The sequence below is a fragment of the Myodes glareolus genome, chromosome 12, assembly GCF_982192425.1.
Source record: "Myodes glareolus chromosome 12, mMyoGla1.1, whole genome shotgun sequence".
Taxonomy (NCBI): domain Eukaryota; kingdom Metazoa; phylum Chordata; class Mammalia; order Rodentia; family Cricetidae; genus Myodes; species Myodes glareolus.
In genome coordinates, this window is record NC_142037.1 from 84,492,683 (window position 1) to 84,511,452 (window position 18,770).

The window sequence follows — 18,770 nt, forward strand, 5'->3', positions numbered from 1 at the left end:
TGCCACTGGGCATCTTTTACAAAGTTGGTGAAAGCAATTCCCTGCTGTGTTCCCCCCAAGACCTCCCCCTCATTTTCATAATTCAGGAATTACTTTGATAGTGCCTTTCCTATCAGCTACCCCAAATATTCTCTTGCTGAATATCGCTGGGGCCTGTACGTGAAGAAAGACATAATTTTTTCCCCAAAATCTGTGAACAGGACACTTTTTTAAAATGTCAAAATAAACCATCTGCTTGTACAACTGTTTCTAATTACTTCCCTGCCTAGACTCTCCACTGGAGGAGTTTGGCACTCACCCCGCCCAGAGCCGTTCCACTGCCCAAGTCCTCGCAGGCAGTTGAGTCTCCAGGAGGAGCCCAGAACCTGCGAGTTCGGGTGTCCCAAGTCCTTCTGCCTGGACATCTGCTGGTGACACTTCTCCCCCCTGTTGCCTCCTGTGAAGCCCCACCTTGCGGCAGGCAGAGCAGCTGGCCTGCCCTCCTGCCTGCACAGACCCTCTGCTCAGCATGCCTCCCCCAGGCTTCAGGTTGTTGCTGGTGTCCTCCCTTCTCTTCGTTGGGCTGTCAGCTGCCCCTCAAAGCTTCTCACCATCTCTGAGGTAAGATCGGTTTGTTTTTCTTTGAGACAGACCCGCTCTGCTGTACGTGGCAGAACTCAAGCTTGCAGATGACTGAGTTTCCTAAGCCAAGACCAGTTACGAAGTTGGACCTGGGATAAACTGTTTTCAACCTGTTCTGCCTTCTTTTTCTAGCCTTGATGTTGCTTCATATCTGCTCTTTCGCTTTTTCTTTGGGAAAAAAAAAAACTAATTGAATAAAATATCATATCTCTCTCTGCAAATACATGTAAGGGAGATTTTTTTTTCTAACCTCAAGTCAGAGATGTACTTATGCACACCTGTGTCACCCAATAGCCTGTAAGGAAGCTTTATTTCCACTTTCTAATACAGCACTTTCGATTATTCTTCATGGCCCTGTCACATCTTGTATTTCATTTTGAAAGAGACAACGAGTTCCAAAGCAACTTTTAAAAAGTAGAATTTTTAAGGTCTGCTTCAAACACAATTTAAAAGCATTTCTTCCTATCTTATACATGATAATACAACTTTTTCTATACATTGATGATTCGTTTCTTCTTTTTCATGAAATAATCTCCACCTAGCTATTAGATAATAATGGGGTATTTTTAAAAAGAAAAAAACAAAAAGCCAGCCAAGTATCATTCTTCAGACTAATTTGCATTTAATCAAAATGTGCATTTAAGATTAAGTGGCAATCCACCAAGGAGCTAGGGACCATAGTTTCTCTCTACTTGGAAGGTTCTGTTTCGAGTCATGGTTAAAACACAGCCCTTCAGAGGCATGTTTGGCCCACAGAAAAATGAAGCTGGAGACTTCTTCGTGGGGAGGGGGAAGAGTGGGCTAGAACAAGAAGGGGCGGGTCCTATGTCTGACCATGGCCTGACTGTGTGGCCTTTCTTATCTTATGCAGAAGCGTGTCCGGCGCCCCCTGCAGGCTGTCCAGGGCCGAGTCCGAGCGTAGATGTCGTGTACCTGGGCAACCTCCAGGGGGTGCCCTGTGCCATAACCGTGGCCGGTGCGAATGCGGGGTCTGCATCTGTCAAGTGACTGAACCTGGCACCTATTTCGGACCGCTGTGTGAGTGCCACGATTGGGTGTGCCAGACCTACGACGGGAAAACCTGCGCAGGTAAGGCACAGGTGCTGTGTACCTTGGGGTCACCTGCCTCCAGACAAGTACTGAGCTAAATTGTTGCAATCAGAGAAGGCCATGCTTCTGTGCAATTTTGACATTATTTATTATAGTATTTCTCCTCCTCTTTGACCCTCACTTAAGTGGAATTTATAAACATGTATGTAGGTATGTGTAAATATATTTCATGACTTCCTTATAAATTTCACTCGCCTCTCCTGTGACTCCTTATCATGAACTAGATTCTTCAGAGCCTCACAAATGGGGTTATCTTGAGGGGCTCCCTAATCCCTATCAACATGCCAATCATCATATTCAAAGATTATGATCCTCATTTTTCCGCTATTTTCTGAAAAATCAAGGAGGCAGCACCTTTGAGCTTGAAATTACCTTTTTACTCTTATGGTATTCTTCACAGAGAGAGGTACATATCTAGGATCATGGCATTGAAAGGAATAAAATGACCCATATTTATTTGGATGCATTTTGTTTTAGCTGCTTGAAGTTCTGAGCTGCAGTGAAAATGTGCTATCTTGTAAGAGGGGAGTGAAAGTATATTTGTTTCCCTAGGACACTTGAAAGTATAATTCTGATATTGGAAAGGGTCTTTAACAATTTCATGTAGCTGTGTCTTTTAGGGATGACTTGGAGCCTCAGTTAATTTACTGTGACCAACGCAGGAACTCTAGCAAAAGCCAGCAAGATGTGTGCCAAGCAGAGTTTGGCCGATTAGTAGGAAAACAAAGCAAGTTATTTTACTCTCAAGGCTGCTAAAACTAAGATGTCCAACAATAATATCAAGAGATCAAAACCAAACTTATAACAACAGTGTTTTTCCTTAGTACCTGAGCCCAAGAGGCCATCAAGACAGCTCTAATATTTAGGTTGTGTGAGATGGAAAAAGTAGTCCTAGACGTAACTTAGAGGGGCACAGGTGCTTCTAGGTGGATTGTTTGTGAAGACTTGTAAAGACTCTGATTCATTCCTTGTTATTTTAACTACAAGAGCTTCATCTGCTCTTTCATTCCAAATTCAACTATCACACAGTCTCTCTGAATTTACTGTCTCTGGCAAGGCCTTCACAATGGTATGAGTTTTGAACAAAATCTTCAGGGCTTTTAGTGTTCTTGTTTGATTAGAAAACAAAGTGGTGAGATATAGCCTTTAGGTAGTGAAACCGGCCATGATGGCAGAGTGCTATCCCATAAGCTTTCCTGCTAGAGCCTTGGCTGGTCCCTTGCTGTGAATCTGGTTGTGCAATGCTGTGGGCTTTGGAGTCCTTTCTCCTTCCTTGGAGGGACTGGTTGTTTACTTGTGACATCTTAGTCACTGAATTCCTTCCTTCTTGATACTAATTGTGAGACCAAGCCACATGGTTTTTGTGCCTTTCTATGTCTGCTTACAGCTGTGTAGAATGCTTGTGTTCATCTGTCATTCTTGCAGAAGGACGTACATTGACGGGTGGCCACTGAGATTTCCCTTTAGGGTCTTCTTTGGTATCTGCCCCTGATACTACTGTGAACACATTTGCCAGGCCCAGAAGGAATCCTCAGAGGGAGCTCAGAGCTGCTTTGCCAGCTCACCCTCCTCTGATTCAGATTTAGCTTCTCTATCCTATTTAAAATTTCACAAATACTGTGAAAATATAGCAAGATGATTTTTTATTTGTTTGTTTTATGAATCCATTTGACATTTGACTTAATAAACTCCTGTAAGTCCTTTGTGGAAATAGCCTAATTGCCAGAAACTTCCTTTCCATTTTGAAGAAAATAAATCCTGCTCTTGTACACCATAAATTAGTTAGAGCATAGAATCTGTCAGAAAATTTCAGACTTCAAATCCTAGTCCATCTAGTTGTTTGAACTAAGATAGTTACTTAAACATCTAAACCTTCATTCTTCATCTGAAAAATGGAAATCTTTAAAAAATGTATTTTATTTTATGTATATGAAATTTTCCCTGCATGTATGCATGTGTATTACGTGTGTGTCTGGTTCCTGGAGAGCTCAGAGGCAGATGTCTAGTCCCCTGGAACTGCAGGTATAGATGGTTGGAAGCCACCATGTGGGTTCTGGGGACCAACCCAGGTCTTCAGCAAGAGGAACAACTGCTTTCAGATGTAGGGCCATCCTTCCAGGCCCTTCCCCCTGCCCAATGGATATCTTAACAATAGCAGCCTTATAAAATTGTTGTGATATTTAACACACATAATATACTTATTATGTGTGTTATATTTATGTGTAATATTTATGTGTAAAATATTTCATGAGGTATCTGACACGAAGTGAGTGTTCAATATAAACTAATGTATTGATGTATATAACATTATTATGTATGGACAGATGGATGTATGAGAGGACAGGTAGAAAGATAAGAAGGTAGACTGACCACATGGTAACTGGGTATTTGTGGCTATGAGATCAATTTAATCAATTTTTATTATTGTAGCTGGGACCTGTTACTGATTTGAGGCTCAAAATGTCAAGCAAGGATAGCAATTCTGGCCTCGAATCATCTGCATTATGCACACTGTGCCCTTTTAAACTGTAGTCAGTTAGGATTCCTACACTGTGAATCATAAGAACTGTACTTATTATAATTGGTTGAAAATGTCCACCCTACCACAAGTATGTTTCTTCCACTGGCACCTGAATCTGTCTCTCATTTTTGTAGCATACACATCTGGGCTGTGATTGTTCCTGGGGGTGTGATGGTTTATTGTGGGATAAACTAATTTTGGTAACTTGTATTTGTGAAGAACAGAAGTATGGATTTTTGTTTGTTTGTTTTTGTTTTTTTGGTGGTTTTTTTGGCATGAAAACAAACTTTAGCTTAGCATTTCTAACATATCCCTAGATAAAACCCATTTACAACAATGATGCACTTAAAATAAGACATTGGTTTCCTAAAAAGGTTTGAGAGTTGCTGTTGAAATGTATCACTTAAAATTAATCAGTGTTAGCTAGGGCATTGTACCACATGCCTTTAATCACAGCACCCAGCAATAGATTGGTGGATCTTTGTGAGTTCAAGGCCAACATGGTCTGCAGAGTGAGTTCCAGGACAGCCAGAGCTACATAGAGAAAACCTGTGTTGAAAAAACAAAGCAAATAAAATAAAATAAAATAAAATAACTTGTTCAGTGTTACTTTCTTGGGCACAGACATATCCTCCCCACCCTGACATAAATATAATAAAAATAAAGTAGGGGGTAGAGTGGTGACTCATGGTTAATAGCACTTGTTCCTCTCATAGAGGGACTAAGTTCAACTTCTAGAACCCATGGCAAGTGGCCCATGACAGGGTGCTCAGACACCTTTGGCAATTTTTTTTTTTGGTAGTGTTCATAATTGGGAACAACTACTGACTTCAGTTTAGGTAACACAAATTACTATGTGTTTGGTAGTCTCTCTGTGGTTGAAGAGGTTGGGAACCTGGTGCTGCGTGGTGGTTTAGCCATGAGATAGGAGGCTACCAGAATGCAGTGTAGGGTGCAATTCCAGTGGGGATTCCATTGAGTCAGGCACTAAACACTGTGGTTAAAATTTTGTTAAAAAGAGGAAAAAATTGATATAAAACTGAAAGGATTGAGAATTGCTAGTTAAAAATAAAAGTAAAAACTTGGAATCCCAGGAACTCGGGCACCAGCTGAGATTTGGGAAGGCATAAGGCATACCCTAGAAATAGTGAATGATACTGGGCTGGCAGGGCTGCAACTTAGCACCACAGGCAAAGCAGCAGGGGGCCCATTAAAAGACACTAGAGATGAAGAAGTGAAATAAAGCATTAAACCTTGCCACAGTTTGTGTCTCTTAAACAGCAACTAGGAGCTATTGCATTTTGAAATGTAGGAGCAATGGCGGTGGTTTGGTTCCTGAGAAGTGTCAAGGTGTACAAGGCCACTGAGTAGAATAGAGGCTCGGTGAGTGAGAATTTAAATACTGGGTACATTTGCAGTCCAAGGAAGAGAGGACAGGAGAGAATTGAGATGGTTTTAAAAACTATTTTTCAGTAATTTGGTGCTCTAGGACAAGTGAGATCATGAATGAAAAAGGAGGGGGAACTGAGTGAATGGCAATGTGATAGAACAGATGAGATGAAATCAGGAAAGGAACTAGATACTCTTAACCAGACAGTGCTTTTATGTAGAAATACCATGAAATGTAAAACTATTGCTTGAGGAATACAACTCTGCTTTTCATTCACTAAGAATCCTGGCACTGGATGAGATCCTGCCTGAACTGTTAACTGGTTTGATTGATAATTGTGAACCAATTATTGATTTTCTCTCAATTTAATGTCTTCGGAGGCAATAATATCCTTATGGTTATAAAGAAACTTGCGTCAAGCATGATATCCAAATAATTTACATGTTTATGTAAAAGTCTATTTAAGTTACATGATTTATGCATTTATTCAGATTATTTAATATTCTTGTCTACATTAGCTTTTATATACAAACACAAATATAATTAATGGAACTAAAATTGAATATCTTCAGCATATGAGATTTTCTTGCAATTATTTCTGACTTTTGTACAGTTAAATAGCTACCATGGGGGTGATACGTCTTTGTAACATTATTATACTTTCTGAATTTTCATAACCCAAGGGCTACTCGACATGCTTTTCTGCCTCAGAGTTATGTTTCTTTCTAGACAAGTGAGTCATTTCTTTCCAATCCTATTTTTGTGGATTTATTTTTTGGTTTTTCCTCTCTTAGTAATTTTCTATTCTCCATTTCATCCCTTCAATCCTTATACAGTGTTCTTTGCTCACTATTTTGTCTTAGCTCCGTTTTTCTCTCTCTGTGGAGTCAAAGGCATGGAGAACCTAAGATCACTGCCTCTAATCTTCCTCTCCACTGAAGCATATAGTGGCCAGACTCTGTACATTGCTACCTTTTATGCCTTTCCTTCATGGTCTTGGCATTACTTATAATTTTTGATTAGGGGTCACCAGTACTAGCTTGAGTTTCACTTTACATGAGTGTTTGGGGGACTCTGCTTTTTTAGACTCATCTGTTTTAAGCAAAGGAACCTCGTATTACCACAAGTAATATATAAAAGTTAAAGGTTTTTCTCTTAGAGAAAGACAGTTCTTAATTTTTAAAGATTTATTTATTTTTATATTATGTGTGTGGGTGTTGTGCTTGCACATAGGTCTTTGTACCATATGTGCTCCTGGTGTCCATGGAAACTAGAATACCCTGGAACTGAAGTTTCAGATGGTTGTGAGCCACCACGGGAACTAGGAATTGAACTGGGTCCTCTGCAAAAACAACCCCTTTGCCATATCTTTAGCCCCAGGAATACAGTTTTCTCTTATTTATACCCCTGTTAAATTATGGCTGCATTTAAAAAGTTCTAGTTTGTTAGAACAGAAGAGAGTATAGGACAGAGGTAGTGGTGACCTTGTTCTCAGGAGACCTGAAAGACATTTCTCTTGCTAGTTCACTCAGTTTTTAGCCATTGTCAGCTTGGACAAATCCTGGAAGATTCAGTTTGACTATTTCTGAAATGAATTTAATTTTAATTCTGGGGAAGATTACTGAAAAAGTAGCTAAATCATAAAAGTCCTCAATTTATCTGAATACCAAAATTTCACTAAAACAATGTGTATTATTTATGAAAGGATCAGTGAAGACAGTGTGGGTGTAATTGTTGTGTTCTAACCACAGAAATGATAACCATGCAAATGATAAATGTGCTGTTACCCATAATATAGTGCATACACATATAGGTATATTATACATAATGAAGTATACTGTGTATCTGTAAATTTAAACAGATAAACAATCAACAGAGACCGTTATGCTTCATGTAGAAAATAGCTTCGAACTGAGGCTCAGACCTTTTGCAGTTCAGCGGCATCCTGTCATGTCTCTAGAAAGACTTAATGCTGAAATTTATTAGATTAACTCAATCCTAAGTGTTCTTTCCATGGTGCAGAGACAACTTTGATGACTTTGCTTGCTATTTATTTATTTATTTATTTATTTATTTATTTTTGCTTCTGAGTTTGAGATGAGTTTTATTTGGATTATTCTTGCAGTTACCCAGGCTAGTGACTTGCTCACACTAGGAAACATATGCCAGGAATCTCAGAAAAACTTTAGGTTTTTCTACCCACATTCCACTTAGGATCTCTGTCCACTGAATGAACGACAAACTCTCCATGCTGTTTATTCTAGGATTAGCACTGCTTTCTCTTTGTCACTTGTAGTCATACCAAAGAGTTCCACAATAGCCCAGAGTCGAGTATAACAAAAGTCTATTTATTTGGGGATAAACTCATGGAAATAGTAGTAATCCGCAGTCCACAGTGTGTGCTGGGAACTGAAACCAAATTCATCAGCAAAGAGAGCTGTGCACACTTTTCATCTGCTTTTAGAGTACATGAGATCATGCCCAAAGTGCGCTGAATAGTGGCTTGATATAATACTTTACCAGACTGTCAGAGGATTTACATCATGGTGATCTTATTTTAACTTCTTGTGTGTTTTGTTTTCATATAGAGTTTTGTAAGCTGGACTCCAGTAACAATTATCCACATATCCAAGAGCAAACTTCCCTACACAGAGGTGCACACAGCTTTCTGGCATGCTGGCTTTTGCATGTTCATGTCGACATTTCCACTAGCATGAGTTGGCTTTACAGACATGCGCAAGGGAATTAATTCCCCGCTATAAGGAAGTGATAGCAAAATGCCTTCCTAGTTTCCTGATCTTGGCAAGAGGGAGCTTCAGATCAGTGGAACTAGCAAAATGATAGCCTTTGTCCTTTGAGAAATTTAGCTTCCAAGGTTAGCCTGAGATTCAAGGGCTCAGATCACACCTGAGAGAGTGAAGTCTAATACTTCTGGGAGTGCGGGTACCACAGGGATTTTCTGTAGTGATTTTAAGCCTCTGCACAGGTGAATTCCAAGCTATTTTCCATTAACTCTTAAATTGATAAAGATAGAGAGCTGGAAGAAGATTACAAATCTCATTTTCTCTGGAAAAAGAGTACTTTGTCTTTTCAAGAATCGCATTTCCTGGCAAATAAGAAACTGTATCTTGTAATAGAACTCACTCTTCCGTCTATTCCAAATCATCTTACTTAGGGTTTGATAGAAGAATGACGGCTTTATAAAGGGAAGAGAAGAATAAGGACTTTATGAGAGTGGCGGCCTGACCTTGCTCTACCCCAGTCTTTGCTCATTCTGTAAAATAAGTGTCACTGCCCCAAGTCCCATCATAGTAATCCTCTATGAGCAGTTGCTAGTTCAAATGCCAGCGTATTCCAAGGAGGTAGTTACCCACCTAAATTTCCTGATCCATTATTTTATCAGGAAATTTCTTAGGGGAAGATAGGCTGAAAATAAAAAAGAGATTGATGAGTCAGGGTATTACTTCACATTTCTCTTACGTCAAAGTGGTAACTGTACATTTGCTATTAAGTTCATGGGGAAGAGCAAGCAGCCAAAATCAGAAAACCAATACATAGTAAGTGTATTTCCTAATTAATGTTCCCTCAAAGCTACCATTATCTGCTGTGCAGAATAGTTACACAAAACTAGTTATTTTTCTAAGGAACATGTCTTGGCCATTGAAGTCTTTTACTCCACAAAATGCAAAACACAAGTTATAGACTTTTAATTTCTCAGTCAATACCAGTGGTTACATAAGCTCTCACAGCTGTTTTGACCTGAAAATAATTCATCTGTTTCAAGAAAGAAAATATTTGCTTTAGTGGATAAAGTTCTCTCAGTTGCCTACTTGGATGGAATGGAGCCTTGGATTTAATGCTGAGTTAGGAACACAAAAGAACAGTGAGGATAATCAACTTAATTTTCATATGCTTTTTTGGAAATATCTTCATAAATATGAATTCAATTTTCAAAACTTTTAAGAATTAGTGATATAATTCTCTGAGAGTCAAGCTGAGAAATCCTGAGTAGAAATTTGTTCTTCTTAAAATCAATATAAGGATTATATTGAAGTACAATATTAATGTGAAATCTTACATATTTTGAAGAATATTTTCATGGATTTTTGAAGAACTGAAATACATATATAATTTTAAAGGGGCCTCATTTTTTATTTTTAGATAAACTTTTGTGTTAGATAAATCAAATGTTGATTCTCATTTCTGCCCTTTGTTAGTGAATGTACATACACACTTATATATTGGAGAAAGAATACTTTTTGGATATTATTTATAAATAATTCACAGTAACAGAAATTAATGGTACACAATTATGTGGCATATCACAACAGAATGCCTTTTTTTTAGTTATAACTGAAGTCCCTCAAGAGAATGCATTCTGCATTAATTCATATCCAAATAAGAAAATTTCTCCTGAGTCAGCAATGGGAAAAAAACCATTCAATCTGAATTCTCCTTGTCTATAAAAGTAAAATAAAAAATAATAATGACAAAATAAAATATAGATAGGGTGTTCCTATGAACAGAGTCTTTCCTTATTTTGTCAGTGATGGATTCTGGCTTTTACGAATGTCACAATAGAAACCATGTACTTTCTTGCTCTTATAATACTCAAACATAATACTAATATTATTATATTAATATATGATTAATTAACATAATTAATATTAATATACTCTTATAATATTAAATCATAAACAGAACTCTAAAAATCCAATTATACCAGTTTTAATATATTTTTGAGATGAAAGCAATGTGAACCCAGAGAAATGCAGAGTGAAGGACATCCACAGAAAACTGAACACTGACTCATCACGGAGGTTCGCTTTATCCCTTGGATGGATGTGATAGACTTTGGGTCTTGATGTGAAGACTCTAGGGCCATTCACTTTTCAGCCTGCCATGGGTTCCTGAAATTAGCTTCCTGTATTTCAGATTGTTCTGATGACAGGTGACACAGTATTTGCAGACACAATGGCAGAATACTGACCTAACATAGTGCAGAATTCACTGAGTTGAGTAAGATCTCCCTCCCTTGGGAAGTTGAGGGGCCGGTTTGGATGGGATAGAGATGTCAAGGCAGACTGCACTGAAGAAGGCACCCGAACAGGAAATAAACAAAGGCCCTCTCTTTTCACCTCATTTGTTCCTTACTCCGTGTCTTTTAGAAGTCACTTAACTTCTTTGAGCCTCAACTGAGTTAAAATCATAAAGATTTATTAAATGTTTAGCACAGGTTATTTAGAGAAGGATGGAAATATCTTAGGTTAGGACTGAGCTTTGTTGGAGGCAGAGAAACAGTCTGAGGGTGGCTGAATTCGGTGACTCTGAGTTCCATAGAAGAGTGGGAAGGACTTGATCTACTGCAACTGACTGCTAAAGAGGAAGATCCTGTGACCTTCAGTTCATTTTGAAAGCTTTATTTTCCTTGAGGACTTTAATTTTTCTTCCATGAAAAATTACTTCTCTTGGTGTCTTCCAGTTCTCTCTCTGTGAATCTAACTAATCGAGGATACAAAAAATATTACAGAAAAAAGGCATACCTGTATTGTTTTCTGAACAATGCAGTATGACCACTATATATCACTTGTATTTATTGTATTGCATCATGCTATATGCAATAAAGAGAGAATATAAAGTTTATCAAATGATATGTATATGTTATATGCAGATGTTTTATACATCATGCATAGATTTGCATATTTAGTTATTTGTGTCCACATAATTTCCTTTAACAACTTCTTGCAGATGCCAAGGAAGACTATATTTAATTACTGCCCAGTGCCTAAATTTTATTGTAACAGAGGCAACACTGTTTAATAAATTTGGGTCCTTAATTTCCCAACAGCTCACAGACAGCTCACTGGAAACACAGCAAAATTTACCTTGTAAATGTATGGGTATTAAAATCTAAATAGCCTGCATTCCTCATTGTGTGGAATGGACAGCTAAGGGGAAGGGCATGGGAACCCTGAGCTTGAAAAAGCAAGAGATAAAGCGTGTTGTATGTCAAAACTGGGGAGAGAATAGCAAATTCCTTTTGTTAAAGACAGCCTCATATTGAGTGTGGTGGTTTGAATGAGAATGGACTTTTATGTTTGAACATTTGGTCCCCAGTTGATGGAACTATTTGAGAAGAATTAGGAGGTGTGCTACAGGTATTTCTATTTGCCTGGTGATATTGAATTTTTTCTCTGAAATTTGAATGACAAAATGTAGTATCAAGCTATAATTATTAAGTACTGTTTTATTGTGAGATTTCAAGAGGCAGAATAGTGAAGAAATAGAAAGAGAACTGTCTGGGTTGAAAAGTTCATTCTGTTTATTTTAAACTGTGTGATTTGAGGAAGTAAATGGACTTTTTGTTCATCTATTTTCTCTTTATATTGTTAATGTGAATGTAAGGACCCAGGGAAAAAAAAATCCCTGACATGAAGTGAGGACTCAACAGAAGCTACTCTTACTGTCTGTTTTATAAACTCACTCCCTTATCTAACTACATGTATGCTTCTCAAGCACAATAATATTTTGGATAATATTGTACTTGAGGACTATTGCTGCAAGAGTACTGTGTTACAAACTACTCCTAATTCAACATCTTATAAAAAAATCCACTTATTTCTCAGTGTTCAAAATACAGTACAACTATAATAAAGCCAGAGTATAAGCGGGTTCAGATTTACACTATGTCTTTTTCATGTTCTGCACAGCTTACTTTCTCCTTGCCAGAAGACTGAAAGGCCAAAGCAAGAGGAAATATGTGTGGTCTCTTAGAACTCTAACTCCAAACTCCTAACTTGCACTGTGCAACATCATATCCATGGACAAAAGAATTCACTAGGAAAATCTGAATACCCACACTCTGCCTGGGAACATGGCTCAACTAAACATTATGTGACCCACACTTAGAAAAAGTGATACTGGCAACCAGTAGTTATTTACAGAGGGAGAAATAGTCTTATCCAGTGAAAAGCCCACTGATAGGTTGCCCAGTCCTAAGTGGTCATTCATAAACACATACCAGCAACATTAAATAAGCTTTGTAGTGTGTGTGTGTGTGTGTGTGTGTGCGTGTGTGTCTGTGATAATATTAATTATAGATGAGGTCATGTATTTGACATGAAGATGGGGGGCAGGCAAGAGAGAAGTTGGAGAAGACAGACGGTCTTGTAAGTCAATAGAATTGTGGTTAGATATACCCAGTCTCTCATTTATGTGCTTTCTAAATAATCCTTCTGCAAATGTTCTGAAGGCCCAAAAGAGTGAGGAGCAGATCATACCAATTACTGGCACATGACAGACACAGGTTCAATAATTGCCTATTTCCAGATAACATTCAGTAAATCTTGTATTCTTTCTTGATATATTGTTAAATTTTTACATATTTTCTACTTTACAATAATATTTTATGGGGAATAATGTTTTTAGTTCCTTGAACAAGTTATCTTAAGCTTTCTTTCGAAGGTTTTAAAAATCACTGGAATCAGTTATTGTATGAAGTATTATGATTTCTGTTTTTCAGATTTTTGAACAACAGTCTTTGTATTACTTAAGAAAAAATGTTAAGAGCTTAAACTGTGCTGTCATCAAGTCATTGGTTGGCAGGTCAGTCCTTTTAAAAATTAGTTGGTATCTTAGCATTCATTTACATAATGTAGACTCTTTTCTGTTTTTGCGAAGAGTAGAACATCCTTTGTTAATTAGCTTTTCCATACATTTTGATTGATTTTTGAACTTTAAAATACACTTTGATTGGAAGTCCATATGGATATAAACACACACACACACACACACACACACACACACACACACACACGCCTTTGCTTATCAATTTAAGGCTCAAACAGTCCTAGGACCTAAACTCTACTGAATACTGGGATAGCCCCATTTCTAACCCTCACCTGGAGACTAACACAGTTTTAGATAGTAATACCTTGTCAGGTTGATGGCAAACGATCTCCCTTAGTATCGTCTGACTGCCTCTGAGTAGCCTTATTCAGAGGATGCTTCTGTTCTGAGCTAGTCACAATACTGAATAAACAAAATGTTTTACCCAGGTGGTTTCTTAAAGAAATGGGAAATTAGAAAAGCAGGTAAATGAGAAAATGAGAAGGCCCTTGTGTAAACTGTGCACTTTATCATACATTCCATTTCTTCATCACCTTCTTTTCAAAAGAAAACTGAGCTAAATCAGAAACTCTGTGTCCTACGTAGCCTCGCCTCACGTGGCTAGACCTTCTGAGTGGAAAGTGGATGACAGTGCTGACGAGCCTCCCTGTGACTGTCTTCATCAACCTCTATTCTTTCCAGAAATGGCACATTTGTGTTTATCATTACCTGCTTTTTGTTCAGGTTTGTGCCACTTATAATGGATAATTTTTAAAGTGCAAAAGGAAATAAAGAAATTTGCAGGATTTCCTAAGGAACATTCTAACTAATTTGCCTCAAGTATTTTTAAAAATTTTAATTTTCTTTTTTATAGCAAAATAGATAAATAAAAATACATACACATTAAATTGCCTTCTTCAATGTCCAAAGAAAACATGAAAGGAATCAGACAATATCCAGTGTCAAAGACAATAATCTCTGGTTTCACATATTCAATGCTGTGGACTTAGTATTTGCAGGGGTAGTGTTTTCTTTTTTCTTTTTTTAAACTGGAGAGTCATGCTTTCTTTAATTTCTAAAAAATTTCAGTCATTTTAGTTGCTAATGTTGCCAGTTGGCCCAAATTACATTTCTAGATATGAAACCAAAACATCTGCCATGAATAAAAAAAAAATGAAGGAATTAACAGCAGATTAAATCACAGAAGAATAAAATTAGTGAGGTTAAAAGCAGAGCATCAGAAACAATCTAAATTTAAAAATTGCATTTAAAAAGAAAGATTAAAGCAATGTTTATACTAAAAGCAATTATTTTATTTATTTATTTATTTATAAAAATTTCCACTTCCTCCCCTCCTCCAAATACCCTCCCACTCCCCCCACTCCCTCTCCTTCTCCCTCTCCAGTTCTAAGAGCAGTCAGGGTTTCCTGCCCTGTGGGAAGTTCAAGTTCCTCCCCCCCTCCCTCCAGGTCTAGGAAGGTGAGCATCCAAACAGACTAGGATCCAAAAAGCCAGTACATGCAGACAAACAAGTCCCAGTGCCATTATTAATGGCTTCTCAGTCAGCCGCCATATCAGCCACATTCAGAGAATCCGGTTTGATCACATGCTCGTTCAGTCCCAGTCCAGCTGGTCTTGGTGAGCTCTCATTAGATCAGTCCCCTTGTATCAGTGGGTGAACGCCCCCCTCGCGGTCCTGACTTCCTTGTTCATGTTCTCCCTCCTTCTGCTATCATTTGGACCTTGGGGGCTCAGTCCAGTGCTCCAATGTGAGTCTCTCTCTATCTCCATCCATCGTCGGATGAAGGTTCCCTCTGATCCTGACTTCCTTGCTCACATTCTCCCTCCTTCTGCTTCTCATTTGGACCTAGGGAATTAAGTCCAGTGTTCTAATGTGGGTCTCTGTCTCTATCTCCATCCATCGCCAGATGAAGGTTCTATGGTGATATGCAAAATATTCATCAGTATGGTTATGGGCCAAGGCCAGTTCAGGCACCCTCTCCTCTGCTGTCCAGGGAACAATCTGGGGACCTCTCCTTGGACCTGGGAACCCCTCTAGAATAAGGTCTCTTTCAAACCCTAAAATGACTTCCTTAGTTGAGATATATACTTCCCTGCTCCCATATCCATCCTTCCTCCCTCTCCCCAATCCCATTCCCCCAAGATATCCCCAATCCTCCCCTACTCCCTTCTCTCTACCATCTCCCCTTCCTTCCATCCCCACCCCCCGTGTACCCAAGTTTGCCTGGCAATCTTGTCTACTTCCAATATTCAGGAGGATAAGTATATGATTTTCTTCAGTTTACCTTCTTATTTAGCTTCTCTAGGATCACGAATTATAGGCTCAAAGACCTTTAATTATGGATAGAATCCACTTATGAGTGAGTACATACCATATTACTCTTTTTGGGTCTGGGTTACCTCACTCAGTAAAGCATTTTCCATTTCCATCCATTTGCATGCAAAATTCAAGATGTCATTTTTTTTTTACCGCTGAATAAAATTCTGATGTGTATATGTTCCACACCTTCTTTAACCATTCTTCTATTGAGGGGCACCTAGGTTGTTTCCAGGTTCTGGCTATTACAAATAGTGCAGCTATGAACACAGTTTAACAAATGCTTTTGTAGTATGATAGGGCCTCTCTTGGGTATATTCCCAAGAGTGGAATTGCTGGGTCCTGAGGGAGGTTGACTCCCAGTTTCCTGAGAAACCGCCACACTAATTTCCAAAGTGGCTGCACAAATTTGCATTCCCACCAACAATGGTTGAGTGTTCCCCTCACTCCACATCCTCTCCAGCATAGGCTATCATTGGTGTTTTTGAGTTTAGCTATTCTGACAGGTGTAAGATGGTATCTCAAAGTGGTTTTGATTTGCATTTCCCTGATCGCTAAGGAGGTTGAGCATGACCTTAAGTGTCTTTTGGCCATTCGAAGTTCATCTGTTGAGAATTCTCTGTTCAGTTTAGTACCTCATTTTTTAATTGGGTTAATTAGAGTTTTGGTTTCTAGTTTCTTGAGTTCTTTGTATATTTTGGAGATCAGACCTCTGTATGATGAGGGGTTGGTGAAGATCTTCTCCCAGTCAGAAGGTAGCCTTTTTGTCTTACCTACAGTGTCCTTTGCTTTACAGAAGCTTCTCAGTTTCAGGAGGTCCCATTTATTCATTGATTCCCTTATTGTCTGTGCTACTGGGGCTCTACCTAGGAAGTGGTCTCCTGTGCCTATGTCTTATAGACTATTTCCCACTTTCTTTTCTATCAGGTTCAAAGTGGTCAGATTAATATTGAGGTCTTTAATCCATTTGGACTTGAGTTTTGTGCATGGTGATAGATATGGATCTACTTTCATTCTTCTACAGGTTGACATCCAGTTATGCCAGCACCATTTGTTAAAGATGCTTTCTTTCTTCCATTGTATACCTTTAGCTACCTTGTCGAAAATCAGGGGTTCATAGGTTTGTGGGTTAATATCCAGGTCTTCTATTTGATTCCATAGGTCGACTTCTCTTTTCTTATGCCAATACCAATCTGTTTACAATACTGTAGCTCTGTAATAGAGTTTGAAGTCAGGGATGGTAATGCCTCCAGAAGTTCCTTTATTGTATAAGATTGTTTTGGCTAGCCTGGGCTTTTTGTTTTTCCATATAAACTTGATTATTGTTCTCTCAAGGTCTGTGAAGAATTTTGATGGGATTTTGATGGGAATTGCATTGAATCTATAGATTGCTTTTAGTAGAATTGTCATTTTTACTATGTTGATCCTCCCAATCCAATCCAAGAGCAAGGGAGATCTTTCCATTTTCTGGTATCCTCCTCAATTTCTTTCTTCAAAGACTTAAAGTTCTTGTCAAATAGGTCTTTCACTTCCTTGGTTAGAGTTATCCCTAGATATTTTATGCTAGTTGTGGCTATTGTGAAAGGTGAAGTTTTTCTGATTTCCTTCTCTGCTTCTTTATCCTTTGTGTATAGGAGGGCAACTGATTTTTTGGAGTTGATCTTGTACCCTGCCACATTACTAAAGGTGTTTATGAGCTGTAGGACTTCTTTGGTAGAGTTTTTGGGGTCTCTTATGTACACTATCATATCATCTGCAAATAACGAGAGTTTAACTTCTTCCTTTCCAATTCGAATCCCCTTGATCTCCTTATGTTGTCTTATTGCTATTGCCAGAGCTTCAAGCACTATATTGAAGAGGTATGGAGAGAGTGGACAGCCTTGTAGTGTTCCTGATTTTAGTGGAATGGCTTTGAGTTTCTCTCCATTCAATTTGATGTTAGCTGTCGACTTGCTGTAAATAGCTTTTACTATATTTAGGTATGATCCTTGTATTCCCAGTCTCTCCAACACCTTTATCATAAAGGGGTGTTGAATTTTGTCAAATGCTTTTTCAGCATCCAATGAAATGATCATATTTTTTTTCTTTCAGTTTATTTATATGATGGATTACATTGATAGATTTGCATATGTTGAACCAGCCCTGCATCTCTGGGATGAAGCCTACTTGATCATAGTGGATAATTTTTGTAATGTGTTCTTGGATTCGGTTTGCCAGTATTTCGTTGAGAATTTTTGCGTCGATGTTCATGAGTGAGATTGACCTGTAATTCTCTTTCTTGGTTGTGTCTTTATGTGGTTTTGGTATCAGGGTAATTGTAGCTTCATAAAAAGAATTTGGCAATGACTCTTCTGTTTCTATATTGTGGAATACATTAAGGAGTATAGATATTAGCTCTTCTTGGAAGTTCTGGTAGAATTCTGCATTGAAACCATCTTGTCCTGGGCTTTTTTTTGGTAGGGAGGTTTTTGATAACAGCTTCTATTTCTTCTCTACTAACAGTTCTATTTAGATTGTTCACCTGGTCTTGATTTAACTTTGGTAAATGGTACTTATCTAAAAACAAGTCCATTTCTTGTACATTTTCCAACTTTGTCGCATATAAGCTTTTGTAGTAAGATCTAATGTTTCTCTGAATTTCCTCTGTGTCTGTGGTTATGTCCCCCTTTTCATTTCTGATCTTATTAATTTGCATGTTCTCTCTCTGTCGTTTGATTAATTTGTCTAGGGGTTTGTCAATCTTGTTGATTTTCTCCAAGAACCAGTTTTTTGTTTCATTGATTCTTTGAATTGTTTTCTATTGTGTTTCTATTTTGTTGATTTCAGCCCTCAGTTTGATTATTTGCAGTCTTCTACTCCTCCTGGGTGAGTCTGCTTCTTTTTTTTCCAGAGCTTTCAGGTGTGCTGTTAAGTCTCCAATGTGTGCTTTCTCCATTTTCTTTAATTGGGCACTTAGTGCTATGAACTTTCCTCTTAGCACTGCTTTCATTGTGTCCCATAGGTTTGAGTATGTTGTGTCTGTATTTTCATTAAAATCAAGGAAGACTTTAATTTCTTTCTTTATTTCTTCCTTGACCCAGGGGTGATTCAGTAGTTGACTGTTCAGCTTCCATGTGTTTGTAGGCTTTTTGGGGTTAGAATTGTTGTTGAATTCTAACTTTATTCCATGATGACCCGACAAG

At 38.2% G+C, this 18,770-nt stretch overlaps 1 protein-coding gene across 1 annotated transcript in view; it reads left to right on the plus strand.

Annotated features, from left to right (window-relative positions):
- Positions 1-304: 304 nt before the first annotated feature.
- The window catches only part of Itgbl1 (integrin subunit beta like 1), a 201,941-nt gene continuing 183,475 nt past the window's right edge, over positions 305-18,770 (plus strand). Inside the window, exons 1-2 of the mRNA XM_048421997.3 lie at positions 305-600; positions 1,493-1,710. Coding sequence (XP_048277954.3) covers positions 509-600; positions 1,493-1,710 — 310 coding nt within the window. The 5' untranslated portion in view covers positions 305-508. The remainder of the gene's footprint in view (positions 601-1,492; positions 1,711-18,770) is intronic.